Below are 26,553 nucleotides of genomic sequence, written 5' to 3' on the forward strand. Positions count from 1 at the left end.
TACAGTACTTCACACTCGGTGAACCGTGTATGCATGCGTGTGTGTTGTGTTGCACACTGTGCTGCAGGAGAGAAGTGTTAAAACCTGGTTTATGTTTCTTTGCTTTTTATTGTTTGAACTTGATGTTGATTTAAAAGATCAAACATCTGAGCTGTAAAACGTCTGGAACGAACCACCTTAAGTAAATGACTCACACTGTAACACACACACACACACACACAGACACACACACACACTGCAGGATGTTCTTGTTCTGATCAGTGATTGATTGATTAGAGGTGATTGACAGATAATCGTTCATGCATGCAGAGCTGCGTTGTGTGAGGGAGGGAGGGGGTTCACACCTCTGAGGAAGCTGGAGGAAACCCACATGACTCAGATGTGTCACATACTGTAAGATGTTAAAGCTGCGTGAATCATCCTGACTAACCACGAGACACTTGGTCCATATTTATTATTTTAGGCTTAGAAATAAATATAGAAATAATAATATATATATAATAGCCTATCAGATCAGTTGATTCAGTTTATTGTCATATGCACCGATGTTTAAAAACCAATGCATGCCTTGAGATTGATAAAGGATGAATTAAAGGAGACGTTGACTAGAAGCATCATAAAACCTGAGTTGGAGTGATAAGGAGCATGAGTACACATTTAAAGGGATAGTTCACCCAAAATTCACTTCAATTTCACTCATTATCTACTCCCCCTCATGTGGACTAAGGGCTGGGAGAAGTTTCAGAGTCCTCCGTGGCTTCTCTGAGTTACAGCGGGGCTCCGTGCAGCACTGCATGTCCATATGACGGTTGAGAACGGAGCTCACTTTTCGTCGTCCAAAAAGACACACCAAAAAACATCCAAATACCTCCATAGTGCTCGTCTGTAATGTCCGTCTTGTATTGAAGCCCCAACATGAGAAATTGTTCCGAAAAAAGTTAAATAAGTCTATGTTTTTTTTTTTTTTTTTTTTAAAGTATATTTTTTTGGCTTTTCTTGCCTTTATTTGATAGGACAGTTGAGAGTGTGACAGGAAATGGGAGGCAGAGATGAGGGGAATGACATGCAGGATAGGGCCGTCCGACGCGGGACTCGAACCGGGGCCGCCTGCAGCGAGGACTATAGCCTCAACACATGGGGCGGGTGCTCTACCAACTGAGCTAAACTCCGCCCCAATAAGTCTATGTTTTAAGCTTGTTTGTAGCAGAAGCTCCCAGTGTCTCAGTTCACTGCTTTGCCTTTGTCAGTGCAAATCCCGGCGGAACAATTTCTCATGTCGGGGCTTCAATACAAGAGGGACATTACATACGAGCACTATGGAGGTATTTGGATATTTTTTGGTGTGTCTTTTTGGACGAAGAAAAGTGAGCACCATTCACAACCATTATATGGACAAATACTGCTGCGTGGAGCCCCGCTGTAATTCAGAGAAGCCACGGAGGACTCTGAAACTTCTCCCAGCCCTTAGTCCACATGAGGGGGAGGAGATAATGAGTGAAATTTGAATTTTGGGTGAACTATCCCTTTAGGATTGATAAAGGATGAATTAAAGGAGACGTTGACTAAAAGCATCATAAAACCTGAGTTGGAGTGATAAAGAGCATGAGTACACAATGGAACAGGAGTCTAATGGCTTCTGGGGGAAAACCAGTTTGTTGGTCTTGTGGTCTGTGAGGGTGTGTGTGTGTTTTATGACCCGATGCTGCAGTGGGAGACTTCCTGTCCTGTTTCCATGCCACACTGTGATGGAGCTGATGATGATGATGATGATGATGATGATGGCGCTTCCCACTATGTTTCTGTACAGTAGAAGCTGCTGAGTTGTTTTAGAGGTAAATTCATGCAAAACCGCTGATGCGCGTTGCCTTCAGGGACAGTTTTTCATCATCAGTCTCTGCATTTCCCAACAACTCTGTCTGGTAACGTTGTGTTATTATCTCATAGCGTGGTGAATGTGCAGGTCACAACTTGTCCACCAGAGCGTTGTGGAGTTGTTGGATTGTGTATTTGATGAGTTTGATGAGGGAAACCAAGAAATCCCATGAGCCTCCGTAGCGTAGCTCTGAGCAGCTCACGGCTCTGCTCCGCCGTTCTAAAAATAGCTTGCACCGACAATTAAAGGTAACGAACCTACTGGCAATGGGTCAATTTGACAAAATGTTGAACTAGCCCTCTAAATTACTGCTCTGACCCTACATCTGGCGGGAGCAAAAAACGCAACTAAAATTGATGCAGGCAAACCGGAGTTACACCATGGCTACCCGGCGCTAGGGATAGCGACAACACTAACCTATGGGGGCAATTCTTTCAACCACAACAAACACTCAGAAAACAATCAAATATCTATGGTACATGACTGGAATCCTTACGAGACACTGAATTGTACACCAGATTGTACATAAAAAACGGCAATTACCTTTTAACTGTGCAAAGCAGTAGAAGGAACGTACGCGTTCCGGCTCTAGTTCATCTTCAGCTGTGTTTCTGTAGAAGCTGCTGATACAAGGCAGTTTTTATCTGTAAAGCCCAGTTTGTCTCAAAAAGGGCTTCATACAGCATCATAACAACATCCTCTGACCTTTGACCCTCACATCCACTGAGGAGAAGCTCCCTAGAAAGCTTCGGCCTCCAGAGCAGCAATTTAAAAAGTTTTCACCCTCTAAGGTGTAAACGGGTGTGTTTGCTGAGCTGTAACCTTCCTCTTCCTCAGATCGTTTATCATCTCTGCGGTTTTATTCGTGTTCGATGACAGATTATTTACACGACGCATCCGCCCAGCACACTGCAAAAACTCAAAATCTTACCAAGAATATTTGTCTTATTTCTAGTCAAAACAAATCTCATTATACCTAAAATATGTATATTTATTATACATATAGTTATACATAAAAAAGTAGCTTGTTTTTAGACACTTTTTACTTCTTTCAAGTCTATTTTCATTTGAAATAAGTAGAAAAATCTGACAGTGGAGCAAGTTTTTCTTTCTTATTACAAGCACAAAAAACTTGCTTTCACTGGCAGATTTTTCTACTTATTTCAAATGAAAATTAGTTTGAAACAAGTGAAAATGATCTAAAAACAAGTTCATTTTTAGGTGATGAGTCTTATTTTAAGTGGAAAGAGATTAGTTTTGACTAGAAATGAGACATTTTGACAAGAAATAAGACAAATATTCTTGGAAAGAGTTTGAGTTTTTGCAGTGCAGTCTGTAAAAACTATTGTCTCTTACTTTCTTATTTATATCGGATGTGCACAGTCCTAATCTGCAGAGTAACCAGATGTCTAATAAGTGTAGTGAAACAAAAGCAAAGTTTTAGAGAATAAAAATGAAGCAGCAGCAGCTCAAATAACAAAGTTACTAAACAAAGACTTCCTCTTAACATGTTTACAGCTGCCGAGTTAACAGGAAATGAATCTGCAGTGTGATTCTGAAGAACTCATTATCATTTATTTATCAATACCGGATCATTTCCATCAGCCAACAGTGTTTTTTTTTATTTATTCCTTAGAGGTGAAACACAAAACACTTTGGTCCTCTGAGTCTGAACATGTGGAAAAACACACACACACACACACATGTCCCGAGGCCGAGTGTGTGAGAGTGACACATCGTCCGCTGTGAAGCACGGTCATAAAAGACGAGTTACCGTAGGAACCACAGGAGCCACAATGAGGAAGTTAGTGATGACTCAGGAGACCAGGTGACTGTTTAAAAACATCTGGACTATAATTAGAGAGCAGGACGACGGGGGCTCAGTAGGTGGCAGGTCGGACCCAGACGCCAAAAATAAAAAAACAACAAGAGCTCTGACAGTACACTGCAAAAACTCAAATATCTTACCAAGAATATTTGTCTTATTTCTAGTCAAAATGTCATTTCTAGTCAAAACAAATCTCATTATACTTAAAATAAGAAACATTACATTAAAAAGTAGCTTGTTTTTAGACACTTTTTACTTCTTTCAAGCGTATTTGAATCATGAATTTCATGAGTATTAAGAGTATTAAGAGGTGCCATAATGCCATAATGTTGGCTGTAGTGCCTTTCTTTGTTGTTGTTTTTAGAACTGTCTTTTGAGCAAGTGTCTTTGTGATCTTGTGTTCTCGTAGTCCAGAGTGTCTATGTCAGTGTATTTTGAATTGTGTTGTGAGATTGTTTCTTTGTCTTGTGTTGAGATTAGAGTTGCACGATACCCACGGTAGCCACGGTACCCCGCGGTGCCAAAACGTAACGGTTCCTACTATAGAGATTGCCAGCGTGTCGTCATCATGACGTATTCCCGGCGGGGAACGCAAAGCATTGTGGGAAACTTTGGCACAAACAAACGCGCCAGACTTTGAATTTGTGGAGGCAAGAACGCTAGTTTCAAATATCTACTGCTCTGGTTTGAAGATGCCATCAACCTGCTGTGTTGTGAACTGCAACAGTCGTTCGCACGATAGACAGGGCAAAAAGTTACATTTAGTACCATATAAGTAAGGGATAATGTATAGTTCGGAGGTTGTTATGGAGAAATAAACCCCGACAGGTTGTATGGAACCCGGTTTCATTCAACATGAAGGGGTTTATTTCTCCATAACAACCGACCAACTGTACATTATCCCGCTTATTACACGGTTTACGAGTGAAATAATTAATTTGAAACATAATGTTGATCAAAATACGACTTTCATCGATTTAAAATTGCATTTAGCGAATCTGCAAGACGGGTCACTTCCGCTGTTTTGCCGAGCCTCCTCCCGTTCGTGCATTTGAAGCCTTTGATAATCAATCAGTGGATCGATAGATTACCATACACGTGTTAAGATGTGTGTATTGTGTGTAGTCGTATCTGTCATAAACAAGAGATTAACTTTACTGTTTACGGGGTGCGTTTGTGTCGCGGAGCCGCGGTGCCAGCTGCACCGAGACGAGAGGAGAGCTGTGACACCGGGTCAGAGGCTCTGATCAGCAGGTTTGGTTTCCAGCCACGATGTGGAAGGAGCCTCCACTCTCCTTGTAACAAGTTACAAGTCATTTATCTCTAACATCACTATTAGTCCGACGCTGTTTAATGACGGTAAAAATGAAACACAAGGTAAATATCCTGCATAGTTGATCTTTTCTGTGCTGCGCTGATCAGAGCGGCTTCCCTAGCAACGGTCTGTTATACGTGACGAAGGTCCGTTATACAGAAATAACAGACCGCAGAACGCAGCACTGGACCAATCAGAGCAGCATTTAATAGAGCCGTGTAATAATTATATATATATGGGTGCTGGAAGTTGGGCAGCAGGTTAATGTCAGCGGACCACACCATGTTCATAGGGATCCAGCCCTTTGATTGTCTTTATTTTGTCCTCGTATCGTTTATTTGCGGCTGGATTTAGTTTTAGGCGGTATGGTTCTTTGTTGTTTTCCTTTGCCCGCTGCATTGTGCCAGTTAATTCTGTTTTTTATTGTACTTTTGTTATTATTTACATTGTCCATGTCTAGCGCGCTATGTAGATCGGGGGAAATTGGCCAAAGATACCCACAATCCTTTGCGTTTCTGATGACGTTGCCGCCCAGTTGGTCACGTGTCTTGGCAATCTCTATACTAGAAATTCTACACGACGGTACTACCGTGGATTACTACTACGGTGCCAGTTTCCGCTACATAGCGGCCGCCTCTCCTCTCCTCCCGGCTTCTCCCTGCACGCACTCCCTTGTAAACAAAACCCACATGCACCCACTGCAACCGAACTACACAGCTGCTGAATGATTGGCTGTTTGCCTGTTACTGGTGATGTCCGGGGATATGATAGGCTGTTTCCGCACGCTGGGTCCGCCCGTCTGTTATCTGATTGGCTGTTCATGGTTCATGCCGGCAAGCACGGACTCCATGAAGACAGCTGAGACAGGCAGCTCCGCTCCGATAGAAATTCGCTTCAAAACAAACAACGAGCTAAAGTTCTGTCTCGTCCAGACGCGCACGGCTTCACAAACACGAGACAACACACTGACCACGGCAGAAGCACCGGGCGCGAGCAGCGAGTCTGCTGCAGCGTCGTCGTCAGTGGCACTTAATTAATTTAGCTCTGTTTATTTTCTCATTGGCTAATATCAGGCTATATGCTCCGTGTACAGGCTGAGGAATAAAGAGTTAAAGGATGTCCAAGTATAAAGCACCTAGAAAATGCATAAAAATATAGTTTTCACAGGGAATCAGTTCCTGTTCATTGTATTCTGTCCTCTATGGTTTATTATGAAGAAGCATTATTGTCAAATAGATTTTTTTAAAAGACAGTGGATTTGTTTTTTATCCTAAGTTGATTATTTATATTTGTTAAATATAAATGAATGTGCAAGAGACTGAATGGTTATTTATTTTCAACCATATAAATTCTAACTTCATTTATTTGTTTCAGTCTAATTCCTACTTCACCAGTATTATGTTTATCATGCACCAAACAACATTATAAGTAATTAATAAGTATTTATAACTTGTACAAATACATTGCAGTTCATAAAAATAATAATAATAAAAAAAGGTTGCAGTATCGTGATATTACCCGGAACCGTGATACTTTGTCTGGTATAGTACCGTGGTTACTCATTTTGGTATCGTGACAACTCTAGTTGAGATGTTTGTGTGTGTGTATGTAACAAGGGGGCAGTTGTCGGTCTGAGAAGTGAAGCTCACTTCCGCGTTCAAAAAACTGCAATCCCCTCGAATTCCTCTGGGGGCTGGTGTCAGAAGGGAGCATTCCCCATAGACCCCCGTGTTAAAATCGCCGACTTTACATCCTCAGTAAACATGTTAAAAGCCTGGTGTCAGAACGTTTTTTCGTCTCAATCGATAGTTTCTACCCCCGCACACACTCTGAGGGGAGTGAATTTTTTTTTAACTCTACAGTTTTACTGTTATTAGGTTAAAATTCTGGCCAATTAGGGCGTGGAAACGTTGAGTGACAGGTCCGAGCAGCTCCGTGGACAGCTGCTTCGAGGCCAGTGGGCGGGAACTCGGCCGGCCAATCCAACATGGCGCTGTTCAGGCCGCCATATTTGAGTCACAAAAACGACTCCCCAAAACCAATGGGTGACGTCACGGACGCTACGTCCATTCTTTTTACAGTCTATGGTATGTAATGTATTTTAATGGTTGTGAATATGTATGTCAATGTATTAATGAAAATATGTATTGTATTATAATTTCAGTGATCAAGACCCCAGGGAGAGTAGCTGCTGGAAAGCCCAGCAGCTAATGGGAGTCTTTAATGAACATAAACATATTTTCACTTGAAATAAGTAGATAAATCTGATAGTGGAGCAAGTTTTTCTTCCTTATTACAAGCACAAATTATTTCAAGTGAATATTTGTTTGAAACAAGTGAAAATGACCTAAAAACAAGTTAATTTTTAGGTGATGAGTCTTATTTTAAGTGGAGAGAGATTAGTTTTGACTAGAAATGAGACATTTTGACAAGAAAAAGGACAAGATTTTGAGTTTTTGCAGTGTGCAGGAGCAGGAGAGCAGCTTTCATCCTGCACATTCAAAACTCAACTTGGGGAAATAAGACGCTTCCAGCTTTTCAGCCTTATTATTTCCCATGTTGCCTGTTTGATTTGCTAATAAGTGCACTGTGTCACATTTTAGAAAGCCGTGTTGCAACTGTTTGTCACAGACACACTGCGTATACCAGCTCAGGGAAGCATCACGGTGCTTCACATCCCGCTGCTCGACTGATTTTGTTACTTATTTCAAGTGAAAATTTGTTTGAAACAAGTGAAAATGACCTAAAAACAAGTAAATTTTTAGGTGATGAGTCTTATTTTAAGTGGAAAGAGATTAGTTATGACTAGAAATGAGACATTTTGACAAGAAAAAGGACAAATATTCTTGGAAAGATTTTGAGTTTAGTGTAAAAGCAGCGGTTTCCATAGAGGAAGTCTTTACAGTTTTTCTCGATTGTTTACACACGTTTTCTGAAAGTATGCCTCATACTCTCAGACCTCTATACACAAATAAAAAAAAACACACACAATGGGCAAAACCCCTCACTCCTCCTGCAAAATGAAACTTTTCAAAACTGTTATTTATTCTCAAAATGCTATTTTAGTCTCAAATGACACACACAAACCATCATATGACTAGACATTTATAAGACCCAGTTGAACACTGATGTGCTCAGTGTAAAACACTATGATGAATGGAAAACACTTCTACTCCATTCATCATAATGACTTAGGCTTTTTCTTTTCTTTTTTTTTTTTACAGTAACTACAGACAGTAGGCTATATAAATGTATTGTAAAATATTTTAGAATATTGTTTTAATACTCAGAACACTCAAATGCACCGTAACAAATGAAATGCATGAAGACGCGACAGAGGTGGGTGTGTGACGATGCAGCCGTGCTGATGTGACCACAAAAAAGAAAAAGAATCGGTCGGGGTCAGCTGGTTTACGGCCGGACAATTTTGAAAGACTGAACACATAATTTTGATGGGATGAGACTACTGTAACATATAGCTCACCTAGTATAGCAGCGCTCATTGTAGTCTAGGTTCGAGTCCTTCCATCAATGTGCAATTTTGGTGATCAATGCATTTTCTTTTCTCATCATCATTATGATCACTGCTATATATACGTATAGGGTGGATTCGCCTAATGTGGGACACTGCCTAATGTGGGACACTTAAGCTTAAATGGGTGTAGGTCTTCCTATAGCAAAAGAAAGTTAATGTAAATGTGGTCTCACACAAGCTGTGATATTGCATTATCAAAATCACATGACATCTCAAATGTCCAATCATAGATTTGGGAGGGAGAGCCTTCAAACCGGAGGCACCCTGTGTGAAGACCACCAAAATGCTAGGTACTTAGGGTTTGGACAAAAATAATGTTAAGGCCATAATTTATTAAAAAAAACAAAATTATTGCAATTTTTTGTCAAAATGTGTTTATAATATGCTGATGCATTAAAATATATCTTAATATGGTGTAACCATTCTCAATATTTAGCATTTTGATCAACATTTCTACTGTCCCACTTTAGGAAACATGCTTTCCTAAAGCGGGACAGGTGGTTGTTCCTAATGTGGGACAGGGCTTTTCCAGGTAAAACTAATAGGTTGAACAATAACAATGATTGTTTACATGGTTTTATTGTTATAATGCATTGTTTTGAATATTTTACAACAAAAGAAAATTATATTTATTAACTGGAAGTGGTCATAATACTGTTAAAGGGGTAAATGGCTCTGATTTTTTTTCTTTCTTGTTTCTAAATCTTGTCTTTTTTGATAATGTTCATGAAAAATGTTGTGTTTAGAAGTAATCAAAGGATAGCACATTACTGATTAATTAAATGGAATGTATTTCAGATCACAGTGGCAAAAAAGAGTAAGGCAATGAGACAAAACCAGGGAAAGAAAACATGGGAAAAGAAAGGAAAATAATCAAGCAAGTGAACTCAACCAGTGGATAAAAGACAGGATGAGGGGAGACATTACTGAATATAGGGAGATCACTGAGGATGATGGTGTCCCACAATTGAGGTTGTTGACCAGGGCTTGGAATGACCCTAGCGAAGGGTAAAAGGTCACATCCACCACACAATTGGTAGAAAACCATTAACACTATAGAAGATGAAGCAGAACTAGGACAATAAGTGATATTATTGAACACTGGTTTGCAATCTAGCATTTATCATGTAAATTAAGATGACTTTTAAACAGACTTTTTAGTGTCCCACATTAGGAGCATGACTGTCCCACATTAGGGAACAGAAATTGCCGCAAAAAACTTTGCAATCAGAGTTGAAATATGTATGGTATTTCTTTTAGGAGTGTGATATCAGAATTTTCTCTTTGGATTCCATTAGATCACAACCTAAGGATTTCAGAATGGTACAGGATGTAGATTGAAAGTGTTTGCTTCATATCGCAAAATACACCAGAAGTCTAAATTGCAAAAAATGTCCCACATTAGGCGAATTCACCCTATGTGTGTGTGGCCTCTCTCTCTGTTTGGTTTCTCTCTTTTTGGTGTCAGTCCATCACTGCCTGTTATGTTTCCCTTTTTTGCTAAAGCTCTGATTGCTAATTGTAAAACTGTGTGACAGGTGTTTACCCATGTGATGAGTGAGTCAGTGTGCATAGTAGGGAAACTAACTTTAGAATATTGAATAACAGTGTGTTACTCGTGAAAACAAGAGATTTTCTTCATGAAAATTGTGCCAAATGCAGAGAATTGTGTGTGGTGTGTTATAGAACTGCAAATTGAGTGTAAAGCAGGAATTGTGCTTGTAGTTTAGCAGACTTGGTTCAGGGGGTTGGTGCATGAGTTAGATGTTGAGGCCATTGTGCCTCAAGAACCAGAAATTGTGTGTAAACAATCGAGAAAAACTGTAACGCCACGATGTGACCTCCTCCTCCTCTTCCACAGCTCCACTCAGCCGCCACAGGAACCTAAAACCATGGCGAGCCAGGACGCCGGCGGCGGCGGTGGCGTCAACCCGTCCCACGCCGCCTTCGACCGGTTCCTCCAGGCGCAGAGCTGCAAGGACGTGAGGCAGCAGTTTGCGGAGCTCTGTAGGGAGCTGGACGTCGACCCCAGAGACTTCAGGAGCTTCTACTCGAAGCTGAAGGAGCGGCTGAACTACTGGAAGGCCAAAGCTCTGTGGACCAAGCTGGACAAGAGAGCGGCGCACCCCGACTACCAGCAGGGCAAGGCCTGCAGCAAAACCAAGGTACCAGCTCTAAAAATGCACTTTAATGTATAGTAGGGTCCTTAGATATTTTGACATCATTCTTGTTATTTCCATGCACTGCAAAAACTCAAAATCTTTCCAAGAATATTTGTCTTATTTCTTGTCAAAATGTCTCATTTCTAGTCAAAACTAATCTCTTTCCACTTAAAATAAGACTCATCATCACCTAAAAATTAACTTGTTTTTAGATAATTTTCACTTGTTTCAAACAAATTTTCACTTGAAATAAGTAGAAAAATCTGCCAGTGAAAGCAAGTTTTTTGTGCTCGTAATAAGGAAGAAAAACTTGCCCCACTATCAGATTTTTCTACTTATTTCAAGTGAAAATCTGCTTGAAAGAAGTAAAAAAAAAAATGTCTAGAAACAAGCTACTTTTTAATGTGATGTTTCTTATTTTTATATTTTTTTTATATTTGTTTTGAGAAGAAATGACATTTTGACTAGAAATAAGACAAATATTCTTGGTAAGATATTTAAGACAGATGTTCATGTTTATTTTAAATAGTTTATTTGAGCATTTTAACCTAACCTTCATGATGAAAAGATGTTTTTGACACGGGAACAGAGGAGACATGTTATTTCTGAGGGGAAACAGTGAAGCTGATTAACTCTAACTAATTATCAGGAAAGTGGCTCATATTTCAGTTTTAGTCTAAGTATCAGCCACTGTACGACTCCTCTCGAAGTCTTTTGTTTGTTTGTTTGTTTGTTTGCAGCTTCAGTTGAGACTCAGTCTGTCGATCAGATTTGGACCAACTCTCATTGACTGATGGAAAAATACTAAGCAACAAAAATGAATTTAAAGGGACAACGAGGAGTTTTGGAAAAGCGAAGCGTTTTCACACTACATTTATGAGCCTCCGCGCACCGTGAAATTCTTTGACTGGTGCAAGACAGACTCATGTTGTCATTCATCAAGAATTAAAGTCAGAGGTTCGAGGACGATCACATACCGTCCTAGTTCCGACCATAAACGGTGATTCGGCGGCGCTATTCTCATGACTCGCCACGAAACCAAAAGTAAGGAAACGCTGGTCGGCTCGCCCAGCATTTCCACCAGCACTAATAATAACATAATAACGATAGAGACAAAACGATATATTTATCGAAAATGGGCCCATTAACAAGTGTGGGTAACGTAGATTCATCCACATTAATATGAGACTTTTTTATTGTCGCAGAATTTTTCGTTCTGCCGATGGAGAAACTCCTCGTTGTCCCTTTAAACAAACGAATTGAATTGAATGCCTTTATTGTCATTTATACTAGTGGTACAAACAACATTTAAATTGCAAGCCCCATGTGGTCAGATTTGGACCAACCCTCATTGATATACAAATACAAAGCAACAAAAAATAAATTGAAATAAGATAAAGAAACACCTCACCCCCCCAGTGTTTGGTGTTGGGGGCGGGGCCATGCGGGCTGCGGACGGCCATCGAGCTGTCGCTGCTGGGGGCTCAGGTGGTGCTGCTGGAGAAGAGAGAGTCGTTCAGCAGGAACAACGTGCTCCACCTGTGGCCCTACACCATCTACGACCTGCGCGGCCTCGCAGCCAAGAAGTTCTACGGGAAGTTCTGCACCGGCGCCTTGGACCACATCAGTGAGTGTCGACTAAACGCTCCGGAGAAGAAAACTCTCTGCAACTTCTTTGTTTTTATTTTATCGTCAGCTGAAGCTTTCTGATAATTCAGTTCAATTCAAAGAACTTTATTTTTCCGTTAGGAACTTCATCTGTGAAGAGCGACAGTGCATATTTAGACAAAATAAATACAAATAGATGACTACAAACGTTAAAAATACAAAAACTAATTGTTAAAAGAGAGAAAGACACTTACAAGCATACTAGGGCTGGGACGATATGCTTTTCTCCCGATTCGATTCTTCTACGATTTTTTTGGATGGCGATTTGATTCAAATTGCGATTCTACAATATTGCCGATTCTCTCGATTTTTAGTCTGCATTTTATATAACATTTATCTGCACACAAATACTGTAGGAGCCTATAAATTAACATACTCCATTATAAAGTGAACTTAATACCCTTATAACCCTTTTCAAAACCTGTACTCTCTGTATGTAAAAAAGGCAAACAAATGCACACAAAAAAAAAAATATATATATATTTTTTTTTTTTCAAAAATAAAAGAATCAATTTCTGAAAAAAAAATCGTCAAAAAAGATATCACAATATTTATGTGAATCGATTTTTTCTCCCACCCCTAAAGCATACACAAACCAGGTCAGATCAGCTGTTCAGTAATCTGATATGAATGAATGAATGAATAATGGTTTCTGTACGGGTATCGATAGAAAAGCGCTATATAAATGTAAACCATTATTATTATTATTTGATAGATGAAGGTACAAAGCTAGTCATGGCTCCCTGGGTGTGATAAGTGGAGTAGAACTTTTTTATTATTGGTTTGCAGCATAATCACATGGCATTTCAGTGACTGCCGCTCTATTCAACATAGGCCCATCAATCAACATTTATTCCAACAGCTCGTTACAACAACAAGAGGTGACCAAAGGGCTTCACAGTGAAATTAAGAGAAACACAGTACATGATAGAATCATAGAAAAAAACATTTAAAAAAGACAAAGGAACGATGCCACAGCGAGGGATGCACCATAACTCTTTTCATCGATACCGAGATATTTTTAATACTTTCTATACAACACACTTGAGATTAAGAAAGGCTAAGATGTAGTGAGTAAAGATGAATTCAACATTATATCTCCATTATATCTTAACCAAACAAACAAACATTTATTATTGTTTCAAATCAACTTAGAGGCAAACGGACTGAAAATAAGCAAAACAAGACAATGTTGGCTTATCATAACTGGCTTTACGAATCGGCCAAAAAATTTCATTATCAGACTTATCGGTGTATTTTGACCGATAATTATCAATATCGGGCTGATAATTATCTGTACCAATAGTTATCGTGCATCCCTTGTTCCATTTTTTTCAAGAATTTTTCAAACTTTTTTTAGAGAAATGTTACCACTCTTTTGACATTTTTTAATGTTTTTGAGAAATTGTATCACTTTTTTCTAGAATCCACAAGTTCGTTATCTCACACACACTTTCTCTGACATAAACGTGTGTGTGTGTGTGTGTGTGTGTGTGTGTGTGTGTGTGTGTGTGTGTGTGTGTGTGTGTGTTTCAGGTATCCGTCAGCTGCAGCTGGTTTTATTGAAAGTGTGTCTCATCCTCGGGGTCGAGGTTCACACTGGAGTCGAGTACCAGGGTCTGATCGAGCCCTCGGGAGAAAACGGTACTTAATCTTTTATTTCTTTTAAAGGGATAATTCACCCAAAAGCTCTTGAGCTTCTCAGGGTGTCCCATTTCACATATGAAATTACAAATATTTTAATGATTTTAATACCTTTTCTATATATGTGAATAAAGATGTGATAATTCAGCAGCAGTAAGTAGCAGTAAAACTTCATCATTATGGTCTGCTGTGTCTCTGACAGGTTGGATGGCCAAGCTGCTGCCTGAGTCTCATCCCGCCGCTTCCTTCCAGTTCGACGTCTTCATCTCGGCCGGAGGCGGCAGGTTTGTCCCCGATGGTGAGACACACACACACACATACACATAAACAGTCCACTGTTGCAACAGGACGACGCACAAATCAGCTGGAGTTACACACACAGTTACATACACATCCTCTTGTTCAATACACGAGCGTGAGCATCGTTTCCTCTTTTTTATTTTTTCTTCTTTTTTTTCTTTCTTTTTTCTTGTTGTTGCTTCTTTCTTTCCCAAACTCTCAGGCTTCAAGCACAAGGAGCTGAGAGGGAAACTGGCCATCGGCATCACGGCCAACTTCGTCAACAGGAACACGGCCGAGGAGGCTCAGGTGGCCGAGATCAGCGGCGTCGCTCGGATCTACAACCAGAAGTTCTTCCAGGACCTGCTCACGGAGACCGGTAGGTAGCACGAGACGGAGAATCGTGCTGCTCCAACAGCTGGAGTTGGTTTGTTTTTAGAGCTGCAGCTGTTTACTGTGTTTCACTCTCAGTTTACTGTGTAAAACATGAAGCAAGGGGAACTCGGTTGCTTCAGATGCACTGGAGTGGAGAACATGAATTATGGAGTTGAGTCACACAAAGCAAAAACAAAAACCACACAATCGTAGGCCTACAAGTGTGTTTTATTTTTCTCTCAGTCAGTAAACACAACTGAACTTTGCAGTTCAACATGAAGCATGACAGAAAACCCCGGCGTTGCTGCTCGTCTGTGTCGTAATCCACACTTCATTTCCTGTGATACATTCACTGATGACCCTCCCTTCCCCCCTCTCTCATCCACTCCTTTTAACTACACTTATGTTTTAATTTATCCTTGTCACCTTTAACTTACCGGTAGTCTGTTATTATGCTTATGTATGTTTCAAATATTTTGTGTTCTGTCCTTATACACTGCAAAAACTCAAAATCTTTCCAAGAATATTTGTCTTATTTCTTGTCAAAATGTCTCATTTCTAGTCAAAACTAATCTCTTTCCACTTAAAAATTAACTTGTTTTTAGATCATTTTCACTTGAAATAAGTAGAAAAATCTGCCAGTGAAAGCAAGATTTTTGTGCTTGTAATAAGAAAGAAAAACTTGCTCCACTATCAGATTTTTCTACTTATTTCAAGTGAATATATGCTTGAAAGAAGTAAAAAGTGTCTAAAAACAAGGTAATTTTTATGTGACGAGTCTTATTTTGAGTATAATTTGATTTGTTTTGACTAGAAATGACATTTTAACTAGAAATAAGACAAATATTCTTGGTAAGATTTTGAGTTTTTGCAGTGTATGTTTTGCGTTTCATCTCGGCTATATATTGTAAATGAGGTTACTCCTCCTCAATATATCTCCGAGTTTAAATAAAGGTTATGATGATGATGATGACATGCTGCACATCTTTAAATCAGACTTCTGGGGGTGAGAGGTGGAGGAATAAACAGAAACAAACTGGTTAAATCCACCCTGATTTTATCAGATTTCACAGGAACAACAAGCTGCTTTTAAAACTCTAATCACAAAATGTCAATACCTGTCTCTTCCCTTTCACTCCTTATCGACTTCTGCATCTGAAAACCAGAGGAAATGTTAAAGGGATAGTTCACCCAAAATTTAAATTGCACTCATTATCTACTCACCCTCATGTGGACTAAGGGCTGGGAGAAGTTTCAGAGTCCTCCGTGGCTTCTCTGAGTTACAGGGGGTCTCGGCGTAGCAGTGCATGTCCATATGACGGTTGCAAATGGATACCAACTGTCTTCATAACAAAAAGACACACCAAAAAACATCCAAATACCTCCATGCTGCTCGTATGTAATGTCCCTCTTGAATTGAAGCCCCGAAATGCGAAATTGTCCCAAAAAAAATTTAATAAGTCTATATTTCAAGCTTGTTTTGTAGCAGAAGCTCCTCCTCCCAGTTCGTCCAAATTTGTTTTATTTTTTTTATTTTTTATTAATGTTTTTATTCATTTGACAGGTAAAAGTACATACAATGAAAAATAAGGATTTTTTTTCTTTTTTCAAAAACAACAACCACTTATTCCCTCCCTTCCCCAGCCCTCCCCAATCCTACAAAAAATTTTTACAGATCAGTAATAACACACATCCTTCCTTCTTACCGTAAACAGACATGCGAATATAAAAGTACACAGACAATTAAGAGAGAGTAATACAAATAAAATAAAATAAAATAAAAACACCACAAAACTGAGAAGTAATATTTTCAATGGGTTGAGATGAAGCAAGGAGGAAAAGGAAATTCAAAAGTCAGTTGTCAGAAGTGAACATTTCACTTGTCCTGTAGTGTCTTTAATTTAGCTATGTAACTAATCATGCAGCCCCAAACCGAGTCAAATTTTCCAGGTGTCCCCCTCAGATCATATTTAATTTTCTCCAGATCTAAGTACAGCATGAGGTCCTTAAGCCACAGCGAACAGTTCGTCCAAATTTGGACGAACCGGGAAGAGGAGCTTCGAGAAGCTTCCGCTACAAAACAATAGACTTATTTAATTTTTTTCGGGACAATTTCGCATTTCGGGGCTTCAATACAAGACGGACATTACATACGAGCAGCATGGAGGTATTTGGATGTTTTTTGGTGTGTCTTTTTGTTACGAAGACAGTTGGTATCCATTTGCAACCGTTATATGAACATGCACTGCTACGCCGTGACCCCCTGTAACTCAGAGAAGCCACGGAGGACTCTGAAACTTCTCCCAGCCCTTAGTCCACATGAGGGCGAGTAGACAATGAGTGAAATTTGAATTTTGGGTGAACTATCCCTTTAAAACAAAACAGGCCAGAAATGAAGCTGAATATCACACTGACTGACGGCTCCCACTCGTCTCTCTCTCTGTTTCTGTTTCTCTCTGTGTGGATTCCAGGTATCGATCTGGAGAACATCGTCTACTATAAAGACGACACCCACTACTTCGTCATGACTGCCAAGAAGAAGAGCCTGCTGAAGAAGGGCGTCATTAAACAGGTGAGAGCAGTGTGAATCCTGTTGGCAGCGGCCGCGGCGAAGAAGACGAAGACGAAGAGAGAAACTGGACGGACGGATGAGACGACTGTGCAGCAGCAGCAGAGATGAGCTGTCAGTCATCTGCAGCACATCGAGTATAAGGCTGTCTTTACTCTTTACACCACATGGTTCATGGCACAGATCGGATCTGTAACGTTAACGTGTAAACGGGAAAAAAACGCAATGAATCGGATCAGGCCCCCGTTATTGTGGAAATAAATCAGATACAAATCTGTAGGGGTGGGAGAAAAAAATCGATTCACATAAATATCGCGATATCTTTTTTTTTTTTGGCCTTTTTGCCTTTTATTGGATAGCACACAGTGAGATAGACAGGAAAGGGGGAGGCAGAGAGAGGGGGAATGACATGCAGGAAAGGTCTGCCCAATGCAGGATTCAAACCGGGGACGCCTGCATTGAGGACTGTAGCCTCTACATGGGGCGGCCGCCTTAACCACTGCGCCACGCACCGCCCCTTTTTGCATAAATTTACTTCAAAAACAACTCTGTGGTGAATGTGCAGGTCACAACTTGCCGTTCTAAAAAATAGCTTGCACCGTCATTTAAAGGTAACGAAACCTACTGCTATGACTATAGGGATTACGGCAATGGGCCACTTTGCCAAAACGTTAAAACTATCCCTTTAAGTAATCAACCAATTAATCGACAATGAAAATAATCGTTAGCTGCAGCCCTGATCATGACTCGGCGCTTCTCGTGTCTCTGCAGGACCATGCGGACGCCGACGAGCTCCTGGCTCCGGCCAACGTGGACCACGAGGCTCTGCGGAGCTACGCCCACGACGCCGCCAACTTCTCCACGGGGCGGAAACTTCCCGACCTGCAGTTCGTCCTGAGCCCCGGCGGCCGGCCGGACGTGGCCATGTTCGACTTCACCTGCATGCACCGCGCTGAGAACGCCTCGCTGGTCCGGGAGCGGAGGGGCAAGAAGCTGCTGATGGCGCTGGTCGGGGACTGTCTGGTGGAGGTAACGACCTTAGGGTTAGGAGGGAGGGAAATGCAGAGACTGCTTGATGAAAAACTGTCCCTGAAGGCAACGCGCATCAGTGGTTTTGCATGTATTTCCCTCTAAAACAACTCTGTCTGGTAACGTTATGTTTTTATCTCATAGCGTGGTGAATGTGCAAGTCACAACTTGTCCACCAGAGCGTTGTGGAGTTGTTGGATTGTGTATTTGATGAGTTTGATGAGGGAAACCAAGAAATCCCATAATGAGCCTCCGTAGCGTAGCTCTGAGCAGCTCACGGCTCTGCTCCGCCGTTCTAAAAATAGCTTGCACCGACAATTAAAGGTAACGAACCTACTGCTATGACTATAGGGTTGTTGATGACAGATAAGACTACACAGATATACACATGGTAACATGGTAGATGATAAATAACATTATCCACCGCTCCATGGATTGATTTCTCACCGGCTTCGTTGGAAACAGTTCAGATTAAAAATTTAGCGTTACTTCTCAGTTTCATTTTTACTATGTAATATAAACATGACACACCACGCCTCTTTATCTGGTCAGTCATCGTGGAAACTTGACGCTCTGTCAGTTATGTGGCATTTGAGTGCGAGCCATACGAGCTAAAAACTGAAACGATGTGTAATTTTTGCAGCAGTATGTGTGAAAACAGCCTTGATACTGAAAACCTATGTCACAGGAAGTTATAGAAACACTGTGAATTTTAAAACGCCTCGCTGGTCCGGGAGCGGAGGGGGAAGAAGCTGCTGATGGCGCTGGGGACTGTCTGGTGGAGGTAACGACTCGAGTCCAGAGACCGAAATGTCTCAACAATATCTGTGAGAGCAGCACAGATATTCACGGTCTCCAGAGGAAGTGAAAGTAGAAAACTAAAGTTATTACATCCACCCAGTGAAATAAATAAATCAGCATAAACAAGATGATGTGAGTGAAACCGCTGTGGTTTCATGGTTCTCAGATCCACATGGTGCAAATGTGAAGGTTGTTTTCATGTTTCCCTTGATGAACCATAATGACTTCATCCAGTCTAAAATATGAACTTCTGATGCTTTAGTTTATTCTTTATTTGAATATGTGACAATATGTTACTATATCATTACATAATAGGTTTTTACTATGCATGTCATAACTAGTTATAGTGATTATATTTCTAATTTAGGTATAAATTCATGTACATACTCAGTATATTCAACATACACATAAATGCCTATGCCTGCTACATACACTTACAGTGGGTACTAGTTTCATTTGGACGGTTTCACGCGAGATTCACGTGTGAGTCACGCGAGGCTCACGCGGATTTTTTGTGGAGGAGTAATTGTGTTTTCACCAGAAGCTGCAATGTGCCCAAACAACCGCCAGGTGGCATCTGTGAGCAGCAGATCGCCTCTATAAGACAGCAGCACGGAGCAGTGAACACGAATGGGGATGCAATATAATAATAATAATAATAATACAGTATAGTTTTTCAATGAGAAAAATGTAACGACGGCAGCTATACATCTCACTCTCTTTTATCGATCCTCTTGTCAGCTCCAAACACACCCATCTGCACCGCGATTACGGACCACAGCGTGGTTTTCCACACAGCAGTTAATTAACTCAGTGGGCGATGCTGCCGGTGTGTTTTTAAAATGAGCCAACTACTGTACAGTAGTGTTCATTCCCCACCTTGTTTGACTGAGAGTGTAGCTGGATGATTTCTCATGAATGAACGGGCAATAGTCTATGTCACTTTCGGGCTGGGCGATAAAACAGGATATTCTGAAATAACTTTCCCTCGATAGAAATAGGCTACAAGATGTGTGGATATAGGTTTCATTCATCCATGTTTTGACAGACAACACAAACAACCAGTGACAGGGACGGACTGGCCATAGGGCAATATGGGCAAATGCCACAGCAGCCGCGACCGAAGATGCAGCCGTGCTGATGTGACCGCAAAAAAAAAGTCAGTCGGGGTCAGCTGGTTTACAGCTGGCCGACTCTGAAACACTCGAGACACAATAACATTAGTAACGCACGAAAGGTATAGTTCACTTAGTAGAGCAGCTCTCACTGTAAGCAAAGATTTTATTTCAGTCTGGGATGCCAACGTGCAGTTTTAGTGAACAATGCATTTTCTCTTATCATCATTATTATGATCACTGATATAGCCTATATGTGCGGCTATATATACCGTATGTGTGTGTTTGTGTAATGCAAGGGTGCTTTAAAAAAAACACAGTTGTCTGGACAGTAGGCATTTTTCTCACAACCGACCTCAAAAGCGAGGGCAGGTCCGCCGAAGCATCATTCCGGGTGTTGTCTTTGTTGTTACTTTGTTGCCGCTGCACAGAGCACATGGCTACTTAATTATGCACGTGCTGACCATATATGGTTATTAAAAAAAAAACCATCTCTGATCTCTGCCCGCACATAGACAGACACAGGTTCACATACAGACAGGGGCGCACGGTAAATGCAGCTGCAGCGCTATTAAACTAGAGCAACAGCAACTCTCATATTTAAATTGTGTTTTATATTGATTTCATATATTTCACTGATTGCAATTAGGCTATAGAATGCTAGTGTGTGTTTTATTGAAAGCGAGGCTAGGTGAAAATCGCTACAGTGGGGCTTATATGCAGCGGTCTGTAGGACCAGCTTAGAAACATCAGCGACACATTATCACCTTCATTTATCTCTGATCAATAGGTGTGCTTGTGGATACTTCACTCAAGTAGGCTACAGCCCTGCCCCCCACAGAACTTCACACAGCTGTTCAGTCAGCTTAGAAAAACCGGTTCTTACAGTAGCTACCTCTCCTCACACTTTTCATAAGCCGGAGGACAAAACTGTATAGGCTTCATTGTTTCGTTTCATTTCGTTAAGTGAAAATCATCTCTGAATTATGGAATTAAAAATAAAATAGGCTTATCTTTTAGTTTAATCGAAATGCGGATCCTGACAATTACGCACGGGACAAAAATATTTATGTGACCTATTTATATTGTGAGAAATTATGTGACATTTTGGCAATGACGAGTACACTAGTATGTTGTCTGATATGCTGCATAAAAACGAGAGTAATGACAGTAGTTTCTGTTTAAAACGCTGTTTCAACCGTCCCTCCTCTGTGTCTCTAACGACCCGCATAGGTGGGGCGTTTGAGACAAATGTCAACTTATGTTCAAAATTATAAAACATCGCGATCATCCAACATATGTGTTAAATTACACTTGTAACTAAGAGAATACACATGTGAGTTGTTGATCACATGATACAAATGTTTGTGTACATAACATCATCTTTGAAAAAGACGTTTAATGAAAAGTGTATCAATCGACCCAGCGCTCCTCAAACTTGGAGCCACCCAGCCAGGCTACAGGAGAGATCAAAGATGGGGACCCCCAAAAGGCTGAGAACCACTGATCCTGTTGAACGTAGGCTACTGTAACCACTGTGAAACAATAAAAACAACAACATTGATCTGATTGACCGGCGTAGCGGTCCCTCTCTCCATCCACTCTCTAGCTCTCTCGACCACAGCTGCAAATGAAGTACCTATGGCCTATGAACAGCGCCACTCTCCATTGCAGCTACGTTGTGGTCAAACGTGGAATTATCCCAAAATCTTTTGAGCTGCATCTCAGTACGATGCTTCCACCTAGTGGCTACAGTGTGACCTACAATTTCACGCAACGCGTGAATCACGCGTTACGTGAGGGAAACGTCCAAATGAAACTAGTACCCACTGTATGCCGTTAGAGACAACAACAACACAAAATTACCAAAGTAAGAGATACAGTAACCGAGAAAAAATAAACAATGAGGAAAAAAACTACAAGAGTTAATGACTTAAGACGACAATCAACCAATCACACTCCCATCAGCCTCAGTTGGGCTTTACATGGTGCTGCTAATTAGGAAATGTTAGTAAGGTTGTTTTCATGTTTCCCTTCATGAGCCATGATGACTTCATTCAGTCTAAAATACACTTCCAAAACACAAAATCTTTCGTTTGGTTTAGTTTAGTTTAGTTTAGTTTAATAAGTTTATTTGTATCAGGGACAATGTACAAAATAACATTAGTCTCGAAATGAGAAGAGATGCCTTATACCGGATTTAGCTTACTAGCTACTTTCCATCCGTATTTCCAAGAATATTTGTCCTTTTTCTTGTCAAAATGTCTAATTTCTAGTAAAAACTAATCTCTTTCCACTTAAAATGAAACTCATAACCTAAAAATTAACTTGTTATTAGATAATTTTCATTTGTTTCAAACTAATTTTCACTTGAAATAAGTGAAAATGTGCTTGAAAGAAGTAAAAAGTGTCTAAAAACAAGCTCATTTTTATTATTATTATCTTATTTTAGGTATAATGAGATTTGTTTTGACTAGAAATGACATTTTGACTAGAAATAAGACAAATATTCTTGGTAAGATTTTGAGTTTTTGCAGTGTGTGAACTTCCGATGCTTTAGTTTATTCTTTATTCGAATATGTGACAATATGTTACTATATCATTATGTAATAGGTTTTTACTATGTATGTAATAACTAATTATATTGATTATATTTCTAATTTAGGTATAAATTCATGTACATACTCAGTATATTCAACATAAACATAAATATCTGTGCCTGCTACATGTACTTATGCCGTGCTAATTAGGAAATGTTAGTATGCAAACACAGTGAACTAGGGCAAGGCAAGGTACATTTATTTGTATAGGACAATTCATACACCGGGCAAATCAAAGTGCTTTACAGAGGCAGAGAAATATATTAAAATCAAAAACACACAAACACATTTTACTGTAAAGGAAAAGAAAGAAATAAGACAGTAAAATTAGATTGATTAAAATCATTAAAGTGATATATTATAAAGACGCTGAGCTCCACGTTAGCATTAGAGTATTAACTTGTTAACATTGAAAGCATCAGACTGTTCAGACTCTGCAGGAGCTCAGCTGCTGTTTCTCAGTTTGCAGCTGTTTCTGTTTCGGTCCTTTATGTTTTAATAAACGCGGTGCGTCCTAGTGTGATAATCGCTCTGTGTATGAAATGCATCCGCTCCACTTAACTGTGAGATTATCTACAACAACGTGCTGCTGCTGCTGCTGTAGTGGTGAACTGAGCTCCTGTGTGTCTCTGTCTGCAGCCGTTCTGGCCTCTGGGAACCGGCATCGCCCGTGGGTTTCTGGCTGCGTTCGACACAGCGTGGATGGTGAGGAGCTGGGGCATGGGCGTCCCGCACCTCAAGGTCCTGGCTGAGCGGTGAGACGCTTTCTCACACACACACACACACACACACACACACCTGCTCCACTATGAAATAACAGGAGAAAACACACCAGGGTGAAGCATCGGCCTGTCTCCAACTCTCCACCCTGTGTCAGACCAAGGACACTTAACCCATTAAAAAAAACAAAAAAAACAGTCACAGATCACCCGACTTTAAAGGGAGCTACGCTACGGCTCATGGGATTTCTTGGTTTCCCTCATCAAACTCATCAAATACACAATCCAACAACTCCACAACGCTCACTGCAAAAACTCAAAATCGTACCAAGAATATTTGTCTTATTTCTAGTCAAAACAAATCAAATTATACTCAAAATAAGACTCGTCACATTAAAAATTAGGTTGTTTTTAGACACTTTTTTTTCACTTGAAATAAGTAGAAATATCTGATAGTGGAGCAAGTTTTTCTTTCTTATTACAAGCATAAAGGACTTGCTTTCAATGGCAGATTTTTCTAGTGAAAATTTGTTTGAAACAAGTGAAAATGATCTAAAAACAAGTTAATTTTTAGGTGATGAGTCTTATTTTAAGTGAAAATAGATTCGTTTTGACTAGAAATTAGACATTTTGATAAGAAATAAGACAAATATTCCTGGAAAGATTTTGAGTTTTTGCAGTGCTCTGGTGGACAAGTTGTGACCTGCACATTCACCACGCTATGAGATAATAACACAACGTTACCAGACAGAGTTGTTTTAGAGGGAAATACAGAGACTGCTTGATGAAAAACTGTCCCTGAAGGCAACGCGCATCAGTGGTTTTGCATGTATTTCCCTCTAAAACAACTCTGTCTGGTAACGTTGTGTTATTATCTCATAGCGTGGTGAATGTGCAGGTCACAACTTGTCCACCAGAGCGTTGTGGAGTTGTTGGATTGTGTATTTGATGAGTTTGATGAGGGAAACCAAGAAATCCCATGAGCCTCCGTAGCTTAGCTCTGAGCAGCTCACGGCTCTGCCCCGCCGTTCTAAAAACAGCTTGCACCTACAATTAAAGGTAACGAACCTACTGCTATGACTGTAGGTTTGTTTATGACAGATAAGACTACACAGATATACACATGGTAACATGGTAGATGATAAATAACATTATCCACCGCTCCATGGATTGATTTCTCACCGGCTTCGTTGGAAACAGTTCAGATAAAAAATTTAGCGTTACTTCTCAGTTTCATTTTTACTATGTAATATAAACATGACACACCACGCCTCTTTATCTGGTCAGTCATCGTGGAAACTTGACGCTCTGTCAGTTTTGTGGCATTTGAGTGCGAGCCATACGAGCTAAAAAAAACTGAAACGAAGTGTAATTTTTGCACCAATATGTGTGAAAACAGCCTTAATACTGAAAACCTATGTCACAGGAAGTTATAGAAACACTGTGAATTTTAAAACCACTCTGACTTCGTACAATATTTGATTTCAGTTCATAAGGATTTTAGGCATTTAACCTTAAAAGCACTAAATGGATCTCCTCCAGACACGATTTATATCATCATCATCATCATCATCATCATCATCATCATCATCATCAGAGGTTTGTTTTGATTTCGTAGTTCAGATTATTTCAGCGTCATGCCTTTATGTGATAAGAATAAAAAAAACATGAGGTTCCTGAGAAAAACGTGCAGATTCTGAGCATTTGATATGAACTCGACACGACTTTACTGGAAGTCTTTACTTGTTAAAGGAAACTCGCTGTTCATTCAGTGTTAAACCCAAACTGCTGAGTCAACTCTAAACTAAACTCACCCACCGTCACCACCATCACACTCTTTCTATTCCTGTCAGTTTCTTGTTGTGCATCTCTGTGTTCCTGTGTGTTTAAAGGGATAGTTCACCCAAAATTCAAATTTCACTCATTATCTACTCCCCCTCATGTGGACTAAGGGCTGGGAGAAGTTTCAGAGTCCTCCTGGCTTCTCTGAGTTACAGGGGGTCTCGGCGTAGCAGTGCATGTCCATATAACGGTTGCAAATGGATACCAACTGTCTTCGTAATAAAAAGACACACCAAAAAACATCCAAATACCTCCATGCTGCTCGTATGTAATGCCCGTCTTGTATTGAAGCCCCGAAATGCGAAATTGTTCCAAAAATAATTAAATAAGTTTGTTTGTTTGTTTATTTTCACATATCAAAGTTAAAAAAGATATAACATATAAAATCCAAAACAATGTGAAGAGGAATGCCAAAAAACCCTCCAGGGGCTTGTAGGGTGGCATTCTCCAACTACAGTTCTAAGCTAATGAGCATACATTTGTGAGGTACAAAAATCGTTCATACATAATAAATACAAACATGGTTTAACATGATTTAACATTGTACAATGCAATACAAAAAGCTTGATAAGCATATGATAAGAAATATAAAATAATCAGTTTAGATAGGCAGACCATGTGGAAAGTATTGACTGGTTAGCAGGAGAGACTTTAGTGCTCTCCTAAATTGTTGTAAAGATAAATCAAAAAAATGTACAGGTAATAAATTCCATATTCTTGGCCCACGATAAAGTATACAGAACTGTGATTGAGAGGTACAACAATATTGGGTTCTAAGGTGACAAGAGTTACGTGTGGAATAGGTGTGAAATTGATAGTTGTATGCAAATATATAATGAAAAGATGATGGAAGGAGTTTTTTTAGGGAACCATAAACAAATAAACCAATCTGAAGATGAATCACTTGATAAACACTGAGGATACCAGACTGAAGGAATAGAGGCTGTGAAGTCTATATTTCAAGCTTGTTTGCAACGGAAGCTCCGCAGCATGGAGGTATTTGGATGTTTTTTGGTCTGTCTTTTTGTTACGAAGACAGTTGGTATCCATTTGCAACCGTCATATGGACATGCACTGCTACGCCGAGACCCCCTGTAACTCAGAGAAGCCACGGAGGACTCTGAAACTTCTCCCAGCCCTTAGTCCACATGAGGGGGAGGAGATAATGAGTGAAATTTCAATTTTGGGTGAACTATTCT

The 26,553-nt window shown here is 40.1% G+C and overlaps 1 protein-coding gene across 1 annotated transcript in view; it reads left to right on the plus strand.

Moving 5' to 3' along the window:
* mical1 (microtubule associated monooxygenase, calponin and LIM domain containing 1) overlaps positions 1-26,553 on the plus strand; it is a 49,346-nt gene that overhangs the window by 2,698 nt on the left and 20,095 nt on the right. Inside the window, exons 3-10 of the mRNA XM_085782934.1 lie at positions 10,413-10,716; positions 12,133-12,340; positions 13,918-14,025; positions 14,228-14,323; positions 14,528-14,683; positions 17,151-17,251; positions 18,020-18,277; positions 23,433-23,548. Of these exons, the coding sequence (XP_085639060.1) occupies positions 10,444-10,716; positions 12,133-12,340; positions 13,918-14,025; positions 14,228-14,323; positions 14,528-14,683; positions 17,151-17,251; positions 18,020-18,277; positions 23,433-23,548 (1,316 nt within the window). The 5' untranslated portion in view covers positions 10,413-10,443. The remainder of the gene's footprint in view (positions 1-10,412; positions 10,717-12,132; positions 12,341-13,917; positions 14,026-14,227; positions 14,324-14,527; positions 14,684-17,150; positions 17,252-18,019; positions 18,278-23,432; positions 23,549-26,553) is intronic.

This window comes from Trachurus japonicus, chromosome 7, assembly GCF_045865225.1.
Source record: "Trachurus japonicus isolate A0001 chromosome 7, Traja_1.0".
Taxonomy (NCBI): domain Eukaryota; kingdom Metazoa; phylum Chordata; class Actinopteri; order Carangiformes; family Carangidae; genus Trachurus; species Trachurus japonicus.